At 39.2% G+C, this 21,406-nt stretch overlaps 2 protein-coding genes across 5 annotated transcripts in view; one reads left to right on the top strand and one right to left on the bottom strand.

The window, feature by feature from the left end:
• LOC109075228 (NACHT, LRR and PYD domains-containing protein 3-like) overlaps positions 1–21,406 on the bottom strand; it is a 388,647-nt gene that overhangs the window by 235,702 nt on the left and 131,539 nt on the right.
• LOC109075340 (arf-GAP with Rho-GAP domain, ANK repeat and PH domain-containing protein 1) overlaps positions 1,822–21,406 on the top strand; it is a 59,645-nt gene continuing 40,060 nt past the window's right edge. For 2 of the 4 annotated variants that reach the window (XM_042771785.1, XM_042771782.1), the window contains exons 1-2: positions 1,822–2,093; positions 17,085–17,984. In XM_042771785.1, coding sequence (XP_042627719.1) covers positions 17,185–17,984 — 800 coding nt within the window. In that variant the 5' untranslated portion in view covers positions 1,822–2,093; positions 17,085–17,184. Of the gene's footprint in view, positions 2,094–4,299; positions 4,436–17,084; positions 17,985–21,406 lie in introns of those variants that run through there. The other 2 variants (XM_042771784.1, XM_042771783.1) reach the window with 2 other exon arrangements.

Genomic DNA, 21,406 nt, shown 5'->3' with positions numbered 1-21,406 from the left:
TCTGACAGTTGTCCAGAAGACAATCATTGACACCCTTCACAATGAGGATAAGACACAAACATTCATTGCCAAAAAAACTGGCTGATCAGAGAGTGCTGTATCTAAGCATGTTAACAGAAAGTTGAGTGGAAGGAAAAAGTGGGAGAAAAAGATGCACAACCAACCGAGAGAATCACAGCCTTATGAGGATTGTCAAGCAAAAATCGATTCAAGAATTTGAGTGAACTTCACAAGGAATGGACTGCGGCTGGGGTCAAGGCATCAAGAGCCACCACACACAGACGTGTCTAGGAATTTGTCTACAGTTGTCGTATTCCTCTTGTTATCAAGGCATAACCTTCTGAACCACAGACAACGTCAGAGGCGTCTTACCTGGGCTAAGGAGACGAATAACTGGACTGTTGCCCAGTGGTACAAAGTCCTCTTTTCAGATGAGAGCAAGTTTAGTATTACATTTGGGAACCAAGGTCCTAGAGTCTGGAGGAAGGTGGAGAAGCTCATAGCCCAAGTTGCGTGAAGTCCAGTGTTAGTTTTCAACATTCTGTGATGATTTGGGGTGCAATGTCATCTGCTGGTGTTGGTCAATTGTGTTTTTTGGAAACCAAAGTCACTGCACACCCGTTTACCAAGAATTTTTGGAGAACTTCATGCTTCCTTCTGCTGACCTGCTTTCTGAAGATGCTGATTTCATTTTCCAGCAGGATTTGGGCACCTGCCCACACTGCCAAAAGCACCAAAAGTTGGTTAAATGACCATGGTGTTGGTGTGCTTGACTGCCAGCAAACTCACCAGACCTGAACCCCATAGAGAATCGTCAAGAGGAAAATGAGAAACAAGAGACCAAAAAATGCAGATGAGCTGAAGGCCACTGTCAAAGAAACCTGGGCTTCCAGACCACCTCAGCAGTGCCACACCACTGATCACCTCCATGCCACGCCGAATTGAGGACAGTAATTAAAGCAGAAGGAGCCCCTATACCAAGTACTGAGTACATGTACAGTAAATGAACATACTTTTCCAGAAGGACAACAATTCACTAAAATGTGTTTTTTTATTGTTCTTATGAAGTATTTTAATTTGTTGAGATTGTGAATTGGTGGATTTTTGTTAAATGTGAGCCAAAATCATCACAATTAAAAGAACCAAAGATTTAAACTACTTCAGTCTGTGTGAACGACACACACACACACACACACACACACACATATAGAGGTCTTTTGTGTATTTTTAACTGACAGAAAAATATAATATATCAAATTAATTAATGTACATTTATATATATAAAATAATTACATATTTTAAAAGAAATAATATATAATATATAATTAATAGATAATATAAAAAATAATATATATGATATAAATGCGGTCTTTTTGTACATTTAATTGATACAGAAAAAATAATATATATTTTTTTTTTTAATAATTTTTTTTCTTTTTTTTTTTTTTTATTATTATTTTTATGCATACATATTAATTAATGAGGTGTTTTGTGCATTGAATTGATACATAAATATAAAAATAATTAATAAAATTATATATTAAACAATAACATTATTATCAATCTGTTTTTAATGTGGATTCTCAACACTAAAGCAATGCAGGGGCATCGCTGTTACTAAGCGTGTTACTTTTCTCTGCGCTGCTCAGGATGGACCAATCAGAGTCGACTGTGAGGATTCGAATTTTTTTTTTTAAAGATTCATAAAGAGAAATTCCTTGCGTATGTCATAAAAGAATCCTTATGGGTTATGTGTTTAAATTATTATACTTATATCAATCATACGAAGGTGTCGTGAGGTTTCAGTGCGCCGCCGCGCGCGCCCTGAACAATGTGACCGTTGTGTATCATAGCAACAACCTTTAGCGGTATTTGCCGCCTTGAGTGTCGCGTCGCGTCAAAGGAGTCGCTTGCTGTGGCGTTTCATACGCTCATGTGACGCGCCGCCTACGCAAGTTTCTTACAGGCTTTTCTGAGTGTTTGAGAGGGATTTGGAGCGTCTGACTGGCGTTGAGAAACACACAACCACCCCGCGGAAGAGCAACAACCACCGGAGCCCTAAAACACGCTGAAGTTCTGCCGCAGACGCGCCTGTAAGTGTGGAGCTCATTCATACTCATCAGAGTAACTGTCCGTGAGTTTAACCTCGTTTTCTCGAACTGTTTTCCAGTCAGTAAGACTGAACTTTACACCGAAGTGACGGAATGCAACGCGAACGCGAGCGAATCTCAGAACGCGATTCTCCCGCGGTCCACAAACCGAGGAAAATACCTCAAAAACTGAGTTTCCAAGCTTATAACAGCACGTTTCTATAGTCAATATCGATGATATGTCATTTCAGTAACGCTCTTAATTATCTCATCGCTTAGAAAGCACTCTTGATGAGAAGATTCTCGCTCTGTAAATAGAAGTTCTTTGGTCAGAAGTGTGAAAAGTCTGTCGGATGGTTTTCTAGTTCACCTTTCGGTAGGTTTTCTGTTTGTTGATTTTCCCTCGTCAGTTCAATTCAGATTCAAAAATTGCTTTATTGGCTTGACTGTAAAAAATACAATATTGCTTGGAATATATGTGGGGAAACATATAAGATGCACATATAAAACAGTCTGTTTTTCTGTCTGTCTCTCTGTGTTTCTACATCTCTGTCTTTCTCTCTGGTTGCTCAGTTGCTGGAATGTTTTTTTTTTTTTTACGGTACATGCTGTACATGCTCAGTGTGTGTGTGTGTGTGTGTGTGTGTTTTTGGGGTGTGTTGTCTAACAACCACAATTTTTCAGGGGTTTTGTGGGCCGACTAATAGAGTTCTTAAAGAGATAGAGCACTAATACTAGTGCACTTCATTCGTGCTCTGCATGCACAGGACGATTTCAGTTCCTTTAATGCACATAGTAGAGTTCTGTGTGAGGTGTGTGTGTGTGTGTGTGTGTGGAGGGGTTAACTAGTCTTGTGATGTGGCTGGAATGTTAATCAGGTTGATGTTTGTTATAAACACTGAAGCTCTGAAGTTGTTCAGAGTTTCCTTCAATGTGAATGTCCGTCACCTTTTTATTCGTCACATTGTTTTTATTTACTCAAACATTTTTAAATGCAACTAAACCAGCAGGAGCCGACGGCGATCTGACGTGTCTCTGATAAACGGCTGGATATAGGATGCATCTCAGTGTTTCCCAATTCCTGCAGGTTTGAAATATACTTAATATACCTGGGCGGCCGACCCGAGTAAAGTCTGTGTGTGGGAAACGCTGGGCCTAATTACACAATTCCTTTGCTGTTTACAGAAGTGGTAGAAGCTCTCTTGTTTCAGTTCCAAAACCTACTAACAGCGCTGTTGATGGGTAATGGACCTCGTATTTGCCGTAACCGAATTGTGCTCTATATTTACCGGAAGGATATCAAGGGCTCAAACATCAATAGTTCAATGATAAATGATCTAAAATGTGTTCACCCTCAGTTCATCTGAGATCAGGATGAGTTTGTTTCTTCATCAGGTTTGTAGAAATGTAGCACTGCATCAGTGTCTCAGCAATGGATGCTCTGCAGTGAATGGGTGCCGTCAGAATGAGAGTTCCAAACATCTGATAAAAACATCACAATAATCCACAAGTAATCCACAGCACTCCAGTCCATCAGTGAACATCTGGAGAAGACAAAAGATGAAACACATCCAACATTAAGATGTTTTTAACTCTCATACATAGAGTCCATAATCCATAATAACACTTCCTGCAGTGAAAAAGTGTTCTGGTGTGAATCAGGAGAGAAATCTGCACAGATCAAGCAGCGTTTAAACAGCTCTAAACAAATATGTGTCTGGATTTTGATGTGAGAGACAACAGCAGATGCACTTTTTCACTGGAGGAAGTGTTATTATGGGATTATGAACTCTATTGTATTTTAGTATGTATTTGAGTTAAAAGCATCTTAATGCTGGATTTGTTTCGGGTTTTGTCTTCTCCAGATGTTAACTGATGGACTGGAGTGCTGTGGATTGATTACTTGTGATGTGACTCTCGTCCATTCACAGTGTCTGATGGTTTGAGGGGTGAGTAAGTCCTTCATTGGATGATGATGTCTGTAATAGTTTATTGTGCAGTGTTTATTTGTGCTCGCAGGCGTGTAAACTGAGAGCAGTAGATGCATCATCCGTCTCTCTCCAGCGAGTTCTCGAGTTGTTGAATAGCTGGTCAAAACTTCACACTGTACGTGTTTGTGTGACTTTGTAAGCATGTGTCGGTGAGACTTTAACCACAACTGAGATTCTTGTTTGCTGTTTTCATCCTGTTTCTGTCATAACGTGTCGTTCCGAGCAGAATGTCTTATAGAGGCTGTGAAGTGTTTCATGGCCTTTGATAACAGAGCAGTTTTATTTCTCGTGGTTTTCTGGATTGGATGTGTTTCTGATGTCGGACATATGCTTCTTCTCAGGCAGTATACAGCGGTAGGACGGCTTCTGTTGTTTGTGACTTATGTTTTCTACAAAGACAGGGGTTTTCAAACTGGGAGATTTTATTTATTTTTAATATTTCATATTTATGTTTTTAGGTCTGTCAAAATTGGTATGTTCACTTAAGATATAAATTTAATGTTTAGCATAATTATGTTTACATTCAGTAAATGTAATACACTTTCTACAGACTGGTCAGAAATCAAGATATTTATTGCAGTTGGTTTATATTTTAATTTTTCTCAGTTTTTTTCATACCGGGGGTCACAACAGTTGAGATTATTTATTTATTTATCTGTTTTTGTATATTTATATTTAATGGATTTTTTAGGGCTGCCAAAGTTAATGTGTGCTCTTAAGGTATTAATATAAAATATGTCTAACATAATTGTTTTTATGTTTGCATTCAATGTTTGATTCTGCTTTCTACAGATCAGAAATTAAGACATTAATTGCATTTTTTTTCTTATAATTTGATACTTTTTAAAATATACTCTATAATAAAGATCTTTGTGCAAAAGGAAAGTTTAATTTTAGTATATTGACAACGTAAAAGCCTATTATTTAATTTTTGAAAAGTTATTTGAATAAGCTTTTTTTTTTTAATATTAAATGTAATATTTTCCTCACACAGTATGACTGGATTTAACACAAAAATATACTGAGAAAAACAATGGGATCATTGTATTTGGTCGTCCCTAGTTTGAAAACCCTATTAAGATGTCTTCATCTGGTTGTTTTTTTGCAGTCAGCGTAAATTTGTCCTTCACTGTCTACTATATCCAACAATACTGTGCCCTTTGCTGCAGTCTGATTTAATTTCAATTTATAATTCCATTGAACAATCTCTTGACTGACACAGAGTCTGATGCCTTCGGTTCAACTGTTGGACACACTCAGAGGTCAAGGATCATGGGCTAAGTAAAAAGATGATTAGTCAGATGCAGGAGGGGTGAGACTGAGTCATAAGTGTGTGTGTGTTTGTGTGTGTGTGTCAGATTTAGTGAGGATTTGAGAACTTTAGTGCTAACGTGAGCTCACGATCCCAAACATGCCGTTTGTTTCACTTCTCACTAACCGCTTCTCACTAACGCTTTCCCTCTGGCAGATACGAGTAGAGAGTTAAGAAAGAGAACACCTGTTCAGAAATGAGTGATCAGTAGTGGTGATGAGACCAGGCCTGTCGCGATAGTCGATAAATCAATTAATCGCATGATAAAAATAATGAGCTCGATAATTTTTCCGGCCACGATAATTTATTTTTTCAATTTTTATTTAAAAAATGTAACATGTCATGATGTGGGGTTAGTCTGGAGTGAGCCTGTGGACACCCCGCGGCAGAAAACACCCCTCTCCAGTGGAAATTTCAGCAATGGATTTCCACCACCGAAGATGCTGTAACTCTGCTACAAGATTTATTTACGAAGAAAAGTAAAAACTCTGCAGTGTTTGGGTGCACCCCATTTTTCAAAAACAACGGGGAATTTCACGTGTGAGAGTGAGAGTGCGTGTGTGAGAGAGTGCGTGTGTGAGAGTGAGAGTGTGAGGGTGAGAGTGCGCGTGTGTGAGAGTGCGCGTGTGTGAGAGTGCGCGTGTGAGAGAGTGAGAGTGCGCGTGTGTGAGAGTGAGAGTGCGCGTGTGTGAGAGTGAGAGTGCCCGTGTGTGAGAGTGAGTGCGCGTGTGTGTGAGAGAGAGTGAGTACGCGTGTGTGAGAGAGTGAGAGTGCGCACGTGTGTGAGTGAGAGTGCACACGTGTGTGAGTGAGAGTGCGCGTGTGTGAGTGTGAGTGCGCGTGTGTGAGAGTGAGTGCGCGTGTGTGAGAGTGAGTGCGCGTGTGTGAGAGTGAGTGCGCGTGTGTGAGAGTGAGTGCGCGTGTGTGAGAGTGAGTGCGCGTGTGTGTGAGAGTGCACGTGTGTGAGAGTGCGCGTGTGTGAGAGTGAGAGTGCGCGTGTGTGAGAGTGTGAGGGTGAGAGTGTGTGAGAGTGTGCGTGTGTGAGAGTGAGCGCGAGAGTGCCCGTGTGTGAGAGTGAGAGTGCCCGTGTGTGAGAGTGAGAGTGCCCGTGTGTGAGAGTGCCCGTGTGTGAGAGTGCCCGTGTGTGAGAGTGCCCGTGTGTGTGAGAGTGCCCGTGTGTGAGAGTGAGAGTGCGCGTGTGTGAGAGTGAGAGCCGCGCGTGTGTGAGAGTGAGGAGCGCGCGTGTGTGAGAGTGAGTGCGCGTGTGTGAGAGTGAGAGTGCCCGTGTGAGAGTGAGAGTGCCCGTGTGAGATTAGTGTATTTATTAGTAATACAGTGGAAATTAGTAGATTGAGAGTGAGAGTGCCCGTGTGTGAGAGCGCGCGTGTGTGAGAGTGAGTGTGCGTGTGTGGTGAGAGTGAGAGTGCCCGTGTGAGAGAGTGCCCGTGTGTGAGAGTGCCCGTGTGTGAGAGTGAGAGTGCCCGTGTGTGAGAGTGAGAGTGCCCGTGTGTGAGAGTGAGTGCGCGTGTGTGTGAGAGTGAGTGCGCGTGTGTGTGAGAGTGAGTGCGCGTGTGTGAGAGTGTGAGTGCGCGTGTGTGAGAGTGAGAGTGCGCGTGTGTGAGAGTGAGTGCGCGTGTGTGAGAGTGAGAGAGTGCGCGTGTGTGAGAGTGAGAGTGCGCGTGTGTGAGAGTGAGTGCGCGTGTGTGAGAGTGAGAGCGCGCGTGTGTGAGAGTGAGTGCGCGTGTGTGAGAGTGAGAGTGCGCGTGTGTGAGAGTGAGAGTGCGCGTGAGTGAGAGTGCGCGTGTGTGAGAGTGAGAGTGCGCGTGTGTGAGAGTGAGTGCGCGTGTGTGAGAGTGAGTGCGCGTGTGTGAGAGTGAGTGCGCGTGTGTGAGAGTGAGAGTGCGCGTGTGTGAGAGTGAGAGTGCGCGTGTGTGAGAGTGAGTGCGCGTGTGTGAGAGTGAGAGTGCGCGTGTGTGAGAGTGAGTGCGCGTGTGTGAGAGTGAGTGCGCGTGTGTGAGAGTGAATGCGCGTGTGTGAGAGAGAGAGTGCCCGTGTGTGAGAGTGAGGTGCGCGTGTGTGAGAGTGAATGCGCGTGTGTGAGTGAGAGTGCCCGTGTGTGAGAGTGCCCGGTGTGTGAGAGTGAGTGCGCGTGTGTGAGAGTGAGAGTGCCCGTGTGTGAGAGTGAGTGCGCGTGTGTGAGAGTGAGTGCGCATGTGTGAGAGAGAGTGTGAGTGTGTGAGAGTGAGTGCGCGTGTGTGAGAGTGAGAGTGCGCGTGTGTGAGAGTGCGCGTGTGTGAGAGTGAGAGTGCGCGTGTGTGAGAGTGAGAGTGCGCGTGTGTGAGAGTGAGAGTGCCCGTGTGTGAGAGTGAGTGCGCGTGTGTGAGAGTGAGAGTGCGCGTGTGTGAGAGTGAGAGTGCGCGTGTGTGAGAGTGAGAGCGCGTGTGTGAGAGTGAGAGTGCCCGTGTGTGAGAGTGAGAGTGCGCGTGTGTGAGAGTGAGAGTGCGCGTGTGTGAGAGTGAGACGCGTGTGTGAGGGTGAGAGTGCGCGTGTGTGAGAGTGAGAGTGCGTGTGTGAGAGTGAGTGCGCGTGTGTGAGGGTGAGAGTGCGCGTGTGTGAGAGTGCGCGTGTGTGAGAGTGAGAGCGCGCGTGTGTGAGAGTGAGTGCGCGTGTGTGAGAGTGAGCGGGCGCGTGTGTGAGAGTGAGAGCGCGCGTGTGTGAGAGTGAATGCGCGTGTGTGAGTGAGAGTGCCCGTGTGTGAGAGTGCGTGTGTGAGAGTGTGAGTGTGTGTGAGAGTGCGCGTGTGTGAGAGTGAGTGCGCGTGTGAGTGAGAGTGCCCGTGTGAGTGAGCGTGCCCGTGTGTGAGCGTGCCCGTGTGTGAGAGTGCCCGTGTGTGAGAGTGAGTGCGCGTGTGTAAGAGTGAGTGCGCGTGTGTGAGAGTGAGTGCGCGTGTGTGAGAGTGAGAGTGCGTGTGTTTATATTTTAGACACCGACGTTTCAACCATACATATTCTGAATGTATGGTATTTTGTTTACTATTTGTACTGTCATGATGGTGCTGTCAGTTTACCTTGTTGTTGCATCTTCAAAAGTGCAGAATAAAATGTGACACTGAATTTGAAACAGCACATTGTAATTTCTGCATCTATTATTAAAGTATTTATTAGTAATACAGTGGAAATTAGTAGATTAGGTTAGCATGTTGATTTACGGTGTGCGCCCCTAAATTTTCTGGTTGTGCCCCTAAAATTTTCAGTTGGGGGCCACTGTGCTCCTAGTGAAAAAAGTTAGTCTGGAGCCCTGCTGATGTTAATAGTGTTCTTTCAGATATTTAAAAAACGGCGGCATTTTACAAATATTTATCTGGCGGGTAAACTAAAACATTTACTAGCCAATGGTGATTCAATTGCCAAGGTGTCCGTAGAGGGTTGATATAGTGCACATTTATCTGGGTCTAACGTTTAAACATTGTGATAAGTTTGAACTGTGTTTTATCTGTAGATTTTATATTAGGCGAGTCGTGATGATTTTAGAAGGCTAAATTGATCAAACATGGGCTCACTGTCTGATATATAATCACTTTGCTATTACATACAAAACTGAACTATTTTAATAGCTGAGACAGTAGTATAAGCTGTTTAGGGAGTGTTTAGCTGTTCAGATCAGACACTAGAGCATCCCTTCATTCAGACACAGTGAAGATCTGATCAGAATCAGTGTAGAGGGGCCAAGTCTGGAAGATTTTGATGAGAGAGAGAGTTTAGCCAAGGCCAAAAATCAAGAAGCCCGAACTAAATGAGTTGGCCATCCGAGGGGCATGTGACTGCAATGGAGGATAGTGAACTTGTAAAACTGCTGTGTTAAATGTGATGCGGTCGAAAATTTGGGTGCGCCTAACTTTTGTACTGGTACACCTAAGAAAAAAAGTTAGGCACACCAGTGCAACCAGTCAGTAAAAAAATAAGAATGGATAAATGACAAGCAATGGCACAAACAAAAACAATTACAAGAGAGAACTAAAATTAACTGTGTTTGTCAGGTAGGTACAGTAATATTGAGGTCCAGAAATACCACCGAAATGTAATAATCTTGTTTAACTTAAAAATAGCACTGGTTAGTGTTCAGTGTATAAATAAGCAGCAGGTTTATTTAGGTTCCTGTCACTTTAAGACCCCATGCACGGATCTAACTGTTATTCAAGTGTTGTTTCTCAGCTGTTTAGTATAAAGAGACTGTTTGTGTGAATACTCATCAAGACAGGTATTTTGATAATTTTGTATGTATCTGGCCGTTTACACTCAATGAGGTGCAACACAACTTCATTCTGTAGTCGTGCGCTCTCAGAGGCGCTCTATGTCTGCGGTTTGGGTGTGAGGTCTTGCAGAGAGCGCGCAAGTACTGAATCGAACACTTGAGTGTTTAAAATTGTAAGATTTAGAAGCATGTGCAAACGATACACTCAGTCATCTGTGTGTGTGTGTGTGAGTGAGGTTGTGTGTGTGTCTGTGTGTGTGTGTGTGTGAGTGAGGTTGTGTGTGTGTCTGTGAGTGTGTGTGTGTGTGTGTGTGTGAAATATAGTGTGTGTGTGAGTGTATGTGACTGTTTTTGTGTGTGTGTGTGAGAGAGAGAGTGTGTGTGTCTGTGTGTGTGTGTGTGTGAGTGAGTGAGGTTGTGTGTGTGTCTGTGAGTGTGTGTGAGAGAGTGTGTGTGTGTGTGTGTGTGTGTGTGTGTGAAATATAGTGTGTGTGTGAGTGTATGTGAATGTTTTTGTGTGTTTGTGTGAGAGAGTGTGTGTGTGCGCGTGTGTGTGTGTCTGTGAGTGTGTGTGTGAGAGAGTGTGTGTGTGTGTGTGTGTGTGTCTGTGAGTGTGTGTGTGAGAGAGTGTGTGTGTGTGTGCGAGTATGTGAGTGTGTGTGAGAGAGAGAATGTGTGTGTGTGTGAGGTTGTGTGTGTGTCTGTGTGTGAAATATAGAGTGTGTGTGACTGTTTTTGTGTGTGTGTGTGTGAGAGAGATAGAGAGTGTGTGTGTAAAATAGAGTGTGTGTGTGAGAGAGATAGAGAGTGTGTGTGTGTGTGTGTGTGTGTGTGTGTGTGTGTGTGTGAAATATAGAGTGTGTGTGAGTGTATGTGACTGTTTTTGTGTGTGTGTGAGAGAGAGAGAGTGAGTGTGTGTGTGTGCGTATGTCGGGTTTAATTTTTCATGCAAATCTGTCTCTTAAACATCAGTGTACTGTATGTTAGAGAATATCTCTTCATGTCTTTTAACTTTTTCTCTCATTGAAATGCACAGTTTTACCCACTTCACACACACCCTGCCCATTTCACACTTTAAAGTGTTTGTATTTAACACATGCACTTCCTGGTAAAATGATACTTTTAAATGAGGAAGCAACTAAAAACAGTTTGATTGTTGTTTATATGTTTTGGACCAGTTTGATTTGTTGATACTGCTTTAATAATGATCATATTTGGAATAAAAAAGGCATTATTAAACCTGTTCTTACTAATCTTGAGTTTAGTAAGATATCTGCTCAAGATCTTATTATAGTTCCTGATTCGAGCTAATTATGTCATAAAGAAGAGGAAGTGCCTTTGGCTGAAAATGATTGACAAGTGTTTCATGTAAAGCAGATGAAGTGTTTTCCAGTAACGTGAAACGTCTGTTCATCTGGGAGTCAGTCATGTGTGGATCCTACAGCGGCTTTCTGAAACGCCTAAATGTGTTTCATCAGGTCTGTAAAACGTCTCAGAAGTCGCTTCATGTTTCAGCATTTTTAAGCAGCTGTGGTCGGTTGCACCAACCGTAGGATAAACTTGCTTTCCTTTGCTAAATATTTCAGTGTTGCAACATTAAACTAGTGTTTGGAGTAAAAGAGCATCAGTGAACTTGTGCTGTACCTGACAGATGATCGCTGAATCATCACAGCGTTTGAGGAACCGGTGTTAGACAGAGAAGCATTGGAGGTGGATGGTTTGTGTGAATGGTGTTTTGTGATGGTGACCACATGACCAGCGCTCCTCCGGACTCTCTCTCTCTCTCTCGCCTGCGGTAGGAACATGAGTGTGGGTCCAAAGCTTCAGTCGCTCGTTCCAGAACATTTCAGCAGCACAGCTTCATTATATTAGAATCGTTAACACAGAAGTCTAACATCAAACATAACACAGAGTGATTTAGATGCCATGTTTAAGAAGACATGGTCTAATAATTAAATGGGTAGTTCATCTAGCTGATAATGAGCTCAACTGGAAAAACGATCTTATCTGTGCAGGAACAGGAAATTGCATGCAGGAAATGAGCTTTTTCTGAAATGGTGTTTGATGATGTGGGCACTGATACTAGTTTTTTTTTTTTTTTTGTATGAGTGTGTTTTACTGCAGAATAAGTCATATTTAATGTAAGATAAATACGTGAGAAGGGTCCAAATGTGACGGGTGCCATACTGAATTAAAAAATAGCTTTTACAGAGTCCCTTCCATAAATGAAGGTGTAAAAAGGTCTTAAGAAATTTATAAGGTAATGGCATTAAATGTTGAAAGGTAACTGCAAAAAATAAAATAAATTGAAATAAAAAAATTAAAAAATATATAAATATAAATAAATATTATTGAATATCTTCCTCAGTATTTTTAGTCTTGTTTTCCAGTACAAATAACTAAACATCCTTAAATCAAGACACATTTACTTGAGATGCAAAATGAAGAAATATGAATTTTTTTTGAGAGAGTTTGTTTAATATCTGTAATATGAAAACTTGTTTTGCCTTTGAATTAAGTAGATTTTTTTCCGAGGCATTGGCAGATATTGTATTTGTTTTTGTTTGTAATCATAAAATCTGTTTTGATCAGTTTCTCATGAAAAAAGACTTGGTTTTTAAAAGGTTTAAAAAACGTCTTGACTATACCTTCATAAAACCTGCAGAAATATAATGGTGTTTAGTTGGCATCTGGCCAGTAACTTTATTAGGTGCTGCAACGTCATAAAACAGTTTAATTAATCTATTAGGATGTAGATTCATGCATTCATTTGTGATAGTAAATTTGTATTAAATAAAAGAAAAAACAAGTCAATTAAACATTTAATTATTATAATTTAATGAAACCATTTATGAATTTACAAAAGAATTTGGGAAGGAGTCAAACCGATTTCATCAGGCCAAACTTGTCCGAGCTCAGAACAGCTTTACTCGGGAGCCAAAGCTGATTTAAAGTGAAAAGTGAAGTGAAAGTGACATTCAGCCAAGTATGGTGAACCCATACTCAGAATTCGTGCTCTGCATTTAACCCATCCGAAGTGCACACACACAGAGCAGTGAACACACACACACTGTGAACACACACCCGGAGCAGTGGGCAGCCATTTTTTTTTTTATGCTGCGGCGCCCGGGGAGCAGTTGGGGGTTCGATGCCTTGCTCAAGGGCACCTAAGTCATGGTATTGAAGGTGGTGAGAGAAACTGTACATGCACTCCCCCCACCCACAATTCCTGCCGGCCCGAGACTCGAACTCACAACCCTTCGATTGGGAGTCCGACTCTCTAACCATTAGGCCACGACTTTCCCCCGACTTTTCTGTAAATGTTACTGAACAGATGCAGCAGTGCTGCGAGATCCAGCGAGAATCATTCAAATTCTGCCAGAAATCTCTGATATAAACAGCACTGACATACATCAGGAAACCAGAAGCGGTAATGTTAACTGTAACCTTGGTGTTGTGGTAGAAATAGTCGAATGTATTACATCATTCTTTTCAGGGTTTGTACAACCTTCAATGACTTTCAAGCATTTCACACAACTGTTTCCAGCACTTTAAAGCTCTAAGATGATCCAGTTTGAATGTTATTTTTAATGGGATGAACAAAATATACTTTGTGGTAAACATACACTTATGTACAATTTTTAAAATACATCAAATAAATATTTTAAATAGCAGTTATAAGCAGAGGAGAGCTTATTGGGTGAATTTGTTATTCATTTCTACCTTTTCTCTATATTTGAAATGATAAAATCACTATTATAAAACATCAAAAATATAAATATCAGAATTTTACACTTTTTTTGTGTATGAAGTAAGAAAAGTCACAAAAGTTGGTCAGTTTTTATGCTAGAAAAATAATGGTGCATTTAAAAACATATACATTTTTTGTATATAAAAAGTAGATTTTGCACCTGTTACTGTTTTTAATAAAAGCACATTTTGTATGCATCTTAACTCAAGCTTAGTGCTTTACTGTCAAATCTGTATAAACAATAAACAAAAGAAAAATATACAAGAAATGAACAGGAAATATTATTAGTAACTGCACTTATTAATGCAAAACAATAGTGATTTTATGATTAAATGATCTTTATTTTGAATACCCCCAGCGCTACCAAATCTGCTCCTGCAGCACCATCTGTAGAACGTAGTGCCGCTGGTGCCACTGCTCTCTGATGTTAGTCTGGAGCCCTGATATTGATGCTCTTGTGTGATAAAGGTCTTGTGATGATCTCAGTCTGCTTCAGTAAACATGTCTCAGATGCCTGAAGTTCTGTTGCTCATGGAACTGTTTTTCTCCTCCACGTGAGATGAAAATATGAGGAACAGAATGACAGCGAGTGTTCATGCCTTTAGGTTCAGTTTGGCGAGAGATGGAGACACTCTTGTGTTGTACAGTAAATACAGTATATCTAGTGGAGTTTTTTGACTTGCCTAAAGTCTCCTTTGTGCCACTCACATGATTCCTGTAGCACTGTACACAGAACCAAGACACACGTCTCTCTCAAGCTGCTTTAAAACAACATGCATGCGAAAAGTGAAAAATAATCCCCAAAATATGTATATATATGTATATGTATATGTTTGTATATATATATATATATATATATATGTATTTGTGGTCAAAAGTTTGGAAACATTACTATTTTTAATGTTTTTGAAAGAAGTTTCTTCTGCTCATCAAGCCTGCATTTATTTTGATCAAAAATACAGAAAAAACAGTAATATTGTGAAATATTATTACAACTTAAAATAATAGTTTTTTCTATTTGAATATACTTTAAAAAAATAATTTATTCCTGTGATGCAAAGCTGAATTTTCAGCATCATTACTCCAGCCTTCAGTGTCACATGTAACATCCAGTCTATCACATGATCATTTAGAAATCATTCTAATATTCTGATTTATTATGAGTGTTGGAAACAGTTCTGCTGTCTAATATATTTGATGAATAAAAGGTTAAAAAGAGCTGCATTTATTAAAAAAAAAAATAAAAAATTCTAATAATATATATTCTAATATTATATTTTCTTTACCATCACTTTTTATCAATTTAACACATCCTTGCTGACTAAAAGTATTGATTTTATTTAAAAAAAAAAATAAAAGAAAAAAAAATTACTGACCCCAAATTACTGACCAGTAGTGTATATTGTTATTACAAAATATTTATATTTTAAAAACATAGCTTCTTTTTTTCTTTTGTTTTTTTTTTTTTTTTTTAATTTTTATTCATCAAAGTATCCTAAAAAAAGTATCACATGTTCTGAAAAAAATATTAAGCAGCAGAACTGTTTCCAACTTTGATAATGAATCATCATATTAGAATGATTTCTAAAGGATCATGTGTAGAGCCCGACCGATATGGATTTTTGGGGGCCGATGCCGATGCCGATATTAACCTCGAAAAGAGCTGATTTATAAGCCGATATTTTGATTTTGAAAAATAAACTGGATATTAGACCCATTTCCTATAAACTACACTTACACCAACATTCAATAGCAAAATATCTGCCTGTTCTATTTATGTGGGCTGTATAAACCATTTTCCAGAAGGGATTATGTTTAAAAAATAGCCTTAGATTACAGTCTCAATGACTAAACAATTGCACATCAAAAGTATATATTTTTTAATGATCAAAGAACACTGCATTAGAGGAATCTTTGCAGAAGTAGTCCCACACTTTGCTGCTACAGCGTTCACCTTTTTCAGCCATCTGTAGGGCAGAAAGAGAGACAGAGAAATAATAAGCATGTGTATTAATAATATCACCATGTATCATTACTCATGTCATCATTAGAATTATTAATAATAATAATAAACAGGGGATCTCCTACATAGGCAAAAGTGAGAAATATAGAGAAATATATATATATATATTTTTTTTATTTGTCAAGCAATAGGTATTACCTTTTACCTACTTATATTTAACTATATTATTACAACATTTTCCTGTTATGTCTGTAAAGCTGCTTTGAAACAATCTGTAAAAAAGAAGAAAAAAAAAAGCGCTTGTTCAGCTCACATTTATTTACATGTCCCCTCTGGTTTAATCATTTCTGACGCACCTACTGTCGTTACTGTAACTACACTATATTTGCTCTCACAGACACATTCACAACGGACCCGTATATCTTCTCCTCTTCTCTTTGTGCAGTCTGAATCAAAACATCGTCATGCGCTGGTGAACGTAAAGTTAGCCTACTGTTACCGGAAGATTACGGAATCAATTCGAAGTTGAATGGTTAACGTTAGTGTCATGAACACACCGCTGTCCAATTTTGAGAAGAACCACCTTCAAACAAGTTAATAGCAAGCATTTAAGGGGCCTGCTAAAAAGGAAGCTATGTTTGCGTTAGAATAACGTAACAGTTGTTGTTTTTTCGAGGCACGCTGTACATAACTTCTAGTCATTGACTACACGCGCACCCCTGCCACAGTTACACGGTCATTATGTGGGGAAACACTGCAGACTTATATTTAGAATAAGTTTAAACGCTAACGTTATAGTTTGACCTCTTATTAACGTTCGCGCTCTTCCACTGATAAACATGGTATTAGCTTTGTGGCTAATCTAATATAGCAATGCATTAGCGGCTGTAAGTGATGTTACAGAATATTTAGAAGTGATAATGATAGGACCGTTAGCTAGAACTACCACACTGTTTTTATATACAGTGTATGAACTAAATCTACAATCATTTCACATGACGAACGACAGAGTACATCTCCGTGGCTCGGCTGATAGCTTTCTTCTGTAGTGGATTTTTCTGCGCTGTTGTCAACTGGGGAGTTGCACTCTGCAACTGCGGAGCTCCCTCATGTGGGCAAACTATGCATGAGTGAAGCATGAGACTCTTTTATCATGTTTCATCGGCCGTTATAAACGCCGATGCCGATTTAAATGCAATTAGCTCATATTGGCCGATAATATCGGCCGGCCGATTATATCGGTCGGGCTCTAATCATGTGATAATGATCCTAAAAATTCAGCTTTGCATCACAGAAATAAATGATAATTTAAAGTATAATAAATTTAAAAACAATTATTTTAAATTGTAATAATATATCACAATATTACTGTTTTTTTTCTGTATTTTTTGATCAAATAAATGCAGGCTTGATGAGCAGAAGAAACTTCTTTCAAAAAACATTAAAAATAGTAATGTTTCCAAACTTTTGACCTGTACTGATATAATATATGTTTGTTTCAAATATATGTAACGAAAGATAAATAATAAATAAAACAAATTCTGACTCACAATAATTAAATAAAGCATAACACTTTCATTTACAAAATCATAACCTTCATGACCTCTTCTTCATTCTTTACTTTATTTTCATTAGTCTGGACACTGAATGAATTTCTAGTCTTTATAAATTCTGATCAGTCTCTCTCTCTCTCTCTCTCTCTCTCTCTCTCTCTCTCTCTTTATAGACGTTCTGTTCCGGCGATGATTCGCTGACCTGGTCCCGTTGAGAAGAAGTCCTGCAGTAGAGTCCTGCAGCATTCGCGAGGATCCAGTGGCGTTCCGGTCATGTCCTCCGTCCCACCGGAGAGTTCCCAGTCTGTGGCTGAGTGGCTGAACGGCCTCCGGCTTGACCAGTACTGCTCGGTCTTCCAGGAGGCGGGGCTGGGGACGCTGTGGGAGTGTCAAGATCTAAGCTCCGCCCAGCTGCAGCGGATGGGCGTGGCTCTGCCCGGCCACAGGAAGCGAATCCTTGGCAGCCTGCACAAGCTCCTCCCCTCGGCGGCGGGGATGGAGGAGGACGAGGAGCGAGAGGAGGACAAGCCCGTCGCCCGAGAAAGGACCAAATTCAGAAGGACTGCAGACGACGGGGCGACGGAAAACAGCGTCGCAGGTAGACGTCCACCTCCCATCCCGCCTCGGGTCACGCCCAATCGAGTAAACGTTCCCTTCACGCCCGGATCGATAACCACGGCGACCGCTCCTGAGCCTATCAGCATCCCTGAACAAAAGGAAACGCCCACACCTGCCAGTCGAGCCAAGCCCATCCCAACTCCGAGGCCACGCCCAGAACACCTGCCTCTTAAAGGGCCGGCGCAGCAACTCCAGACGAGCGAGAGGAAACCGTCCCGTGCGTCTCCCACTCTCTCGTCCTCCTCATCGGAGCGCTTCCACCTGTACGGACAGTGTTCATCTCCCACTCAAGGAGAAGTGAGCGTTCCTCCTCTTCCTCCTAAGAGCTACACGGTGGGCGTCTCTAAAGAGCCCAGAGACGTCCCGAACAGACACCCTGTTCCACCGCCTCGCGTCTCCTGCAACACGACTGCGAGTCCCAGAAGCACGCTGTCCAGAAGCCCTCCCACAATCAGGTACAGGACACACTTTATCTGTCTGGTGTAGCGTACTGTACTTACTACTGCTGCAGTGTTTAGTATGCTTACTACATAGTGCACACAGTATGCATGCTTAAATTTTTTCCCCAGATTTTAAAGTTTTAATTTAGCCGATTTTAATCATTTAAACCATTAACATTTTTAAAAATTGTAACTATTAAAATGTTAAATTAAATTAAAATGGTTATTATGTATGTTAAATGTTTATTTTTTATTTATATGAAAACAGATTTATTCAAATATACATTATATAATGAAGATAAAAATATAATTAATATTTAATATAGTGCACATATTTATCACAATGCTTAATTGTATAAATTACTAAAAATAAATATGACTTATAAATTTAGCTTTTTTTCCGTGAACATTTGTGACAAACAACATACATTTTGCATGCTAATTTTGTACACAAACATTAAAAATGCACATCTGTGTCATCTTTTTAATGATATGATGTTCGGTGTTGAAATACAAACATTTAAACAGTAGCTGTAATAAAACCTTGTTTTAATGACATTTATTCAAATATTAAATAATGAAGATAAAAATATAATGAATATGTAATATTGTGCGTATATTCATCAAAATGTTCCTCTCTAGAGTTATATTTTGTGTTTCTTTGTTCAAGACTTCTTAAACGTCCCTATTGGTAAAATTAATGGGAAAAGCATCGTTGCTCTCTACTGCAGGTCATTCATCGCACTAGAAATGGAAGGGGAAGTTAAGTGCATTGCATTGTGGGATACATCACCTCCCGCTGCTGTATACTGCACATTTGAGCAGATTATCCATTCCAACATGCACACTAAGCACATTGCAGTATTGTGAACATTCATGACTCGATGCTTTTACACAATGCTTTTTGCACAAACTGTAGTTTTAGTGTTTCCTGTGCGCTGACTCGAGGTCATTGAGTCACGAGGCCTGCAGACCGTGACCCGTTCGAACAGACCAGAGCAAGTGAGTCAGGGCTGGAAAATGACACCACATGCTCTTCCTGCAGTGGGAGTGTGATTCTGGGTGACAGCGCTGCCCCCTGCTGAGCTGCTCGTGATGAGAATATACTAGTGTCATGTGATTAATTTGGAAAACCTTTTGAATTGAATTTAAAATTTCAATAATTTTCACATTTTTATAACTTAGTAATAAGTTGTGATTTTATTTATTTAATTTAATCTAATTTTTGAATCAGTAAAGGTATTCATGGCAACCTGTCAAAATTAAAGTCCGGTTTGTTTTGAAGTCTATTTCTCAGTAAAATGTACACAGCTTACTACTACTACTAAAATGAAACAGACATTATTTTTTAATGAATAATCACGCAGCATTTCTTCTTCAGGTTTTAATTTTAATAGTAAATCCTCTTTGTTTGCCAAAAAATAAAGTTTGCTTAATTTTCAATAATTAAAGGATAAATGAAATGAATGTTTCATGCCTTCAGTTGATAACCAGAAAAATTTAAATACACAACACAGAATTCCTGAGGGGCAAAAATTCATAAGGATACTTCAAGAAAAAATTTAATAAATGTAGTTGTTTTATGCATTGAAATAATTAGACATGCTAAGACACAGAATTTGGTAACAATAAAAAATAAAACATTTCATAGGGCCCTAAAGTTTTAATCATGATTTTAATTAATTAGACTTGCTTTTTGATTAATAAAATTTAATTTAACTATTTAAAAAGGAGTCGAGAAAAATAAAAACTGGAAAAAACAGAATCCAGGAAAATTAAACGGAATTCATAGGGCCCTAATTGAGCCACAGGTCCAAAATTAAAATATATCAGCAATGAAACTGGATTTTAGTATTTCTATAATTTAATATACACATTTAGCATTTTGTTCCATGAACACTTGTGACAAACAGTGTACATTTTCATGGTGAAAGTGGTTTGAAGGCGTGTGGCGGTCACTGTTTTTTTTTTTTTTTTTTTCTTTTTTCATCTGTACCTCACTCTCATCAGTTTGAACTCGTCTGGCGTCTGGTGAGTTAAAGTCCCAGAGTCTGTAGTGTTTGCTGTGATCTGCAGATGTTCTGCATGTAAGCACTAGATGTCAGCAGTTCTCCTGCGATCAATCTGTGTCCTTTCCTCAAACGATAAGAGACTGACCCCCAATGCCCTGTGACGCTGCCTCCAAACACAAACACACACACACACACACACACACACACACACACACACACACACACACACACACTAAACACACACACACACACACATACACACAGAACACACACACACACACACACACACACCACACACACACACACACACACACACACACACACATACACACACATACACACACACACACACACATATACACACACACACACATATACACACACACACACACACACACACACACACACACACAGAGAAGAATGTAGAAATAAGTTTTAGTGATTTTCCAGAAAGATTGTTTACTGTCAGCATGTGAATGTTTTTATTTTGTGTGCTTTCAGATTCCAGTTTCTGAGAAGTTTTTGAAAGTCATGGTTATCAGACATTGGACGGTGTTTTATGATGATTAAGAACTCTTATTACTTTATTGCAAAAAAAATAAAAAAAAATAAAATCATATTCTCAGTACGATAACGCATCTGTACACTTTACTTTTGTGTTTGTTTCTAGCTTATCATTCTGATTATACAGTGATGTATTTTTAAAATAATTTTATTTTATATAAACATGCAATTCAATATTTTAATATACAATTATATAATTATAATAAGAATTATATAATAATGCATATTATAATAATTATTATACAATAATAATAATATTATATAATTATAATTACCTATATATATATATATATATATATATATATATATATATATATATATATATATATATATATATATATTAGGGCTGCACGATTAATCGAATTTCTAATCGCGATTACAATTATGGATGCCACAATTACGTAATCGTTCAAAGTGGCAATTAATCATTCGAAGTCCAGTTATGTTATTCTGCATGCTTAAGATGCGTTTTTTTTCTTTCTACATGTTATCTTAAGGGTTTGTCTCATTTTTTTAATTTTAGTTTTAGTTTGGCATTTAATTGTTCATACTAAAGAAAAAGCACTAAGAGTGTTTTCAGATTTTTTTTATTTTCATATAAAATGCGGCATGCAGTTGCATCAAACAATGGTATAAACTTCATTCAATGTAAATTGTGATAATCGTAATTAATAATTGCAATTACAATTTCAAGGGAATAATCGACAATTATGATTTATGTCATAATCGTGCAGCCCTAATATATATATATATATATATATATATATATATATATATATATATATATATATATATATATATATATATATATATAAATTACAAAAAAAATTATTAATATAATATACAATGCTTTTTATATTT

This window comes from Cyprinus carpio, chromosome A15 (genome assembly GCF_018340385.1).
Source record: "Cyprinus carpio isolate SPL01 chromosome A15, ASM1834038v1, whole genome shotgun sequence".
NCBI classification, from domain to species: Eukaryota; Metazoa; Chordata; class Actinopteri; order Cypriniformes; family Cyprinidae; genus Cyprinus; species Cyprinus carpio.
This window is presented reverse-complemented; position numbering and strand designations above follow the sequence as displayed.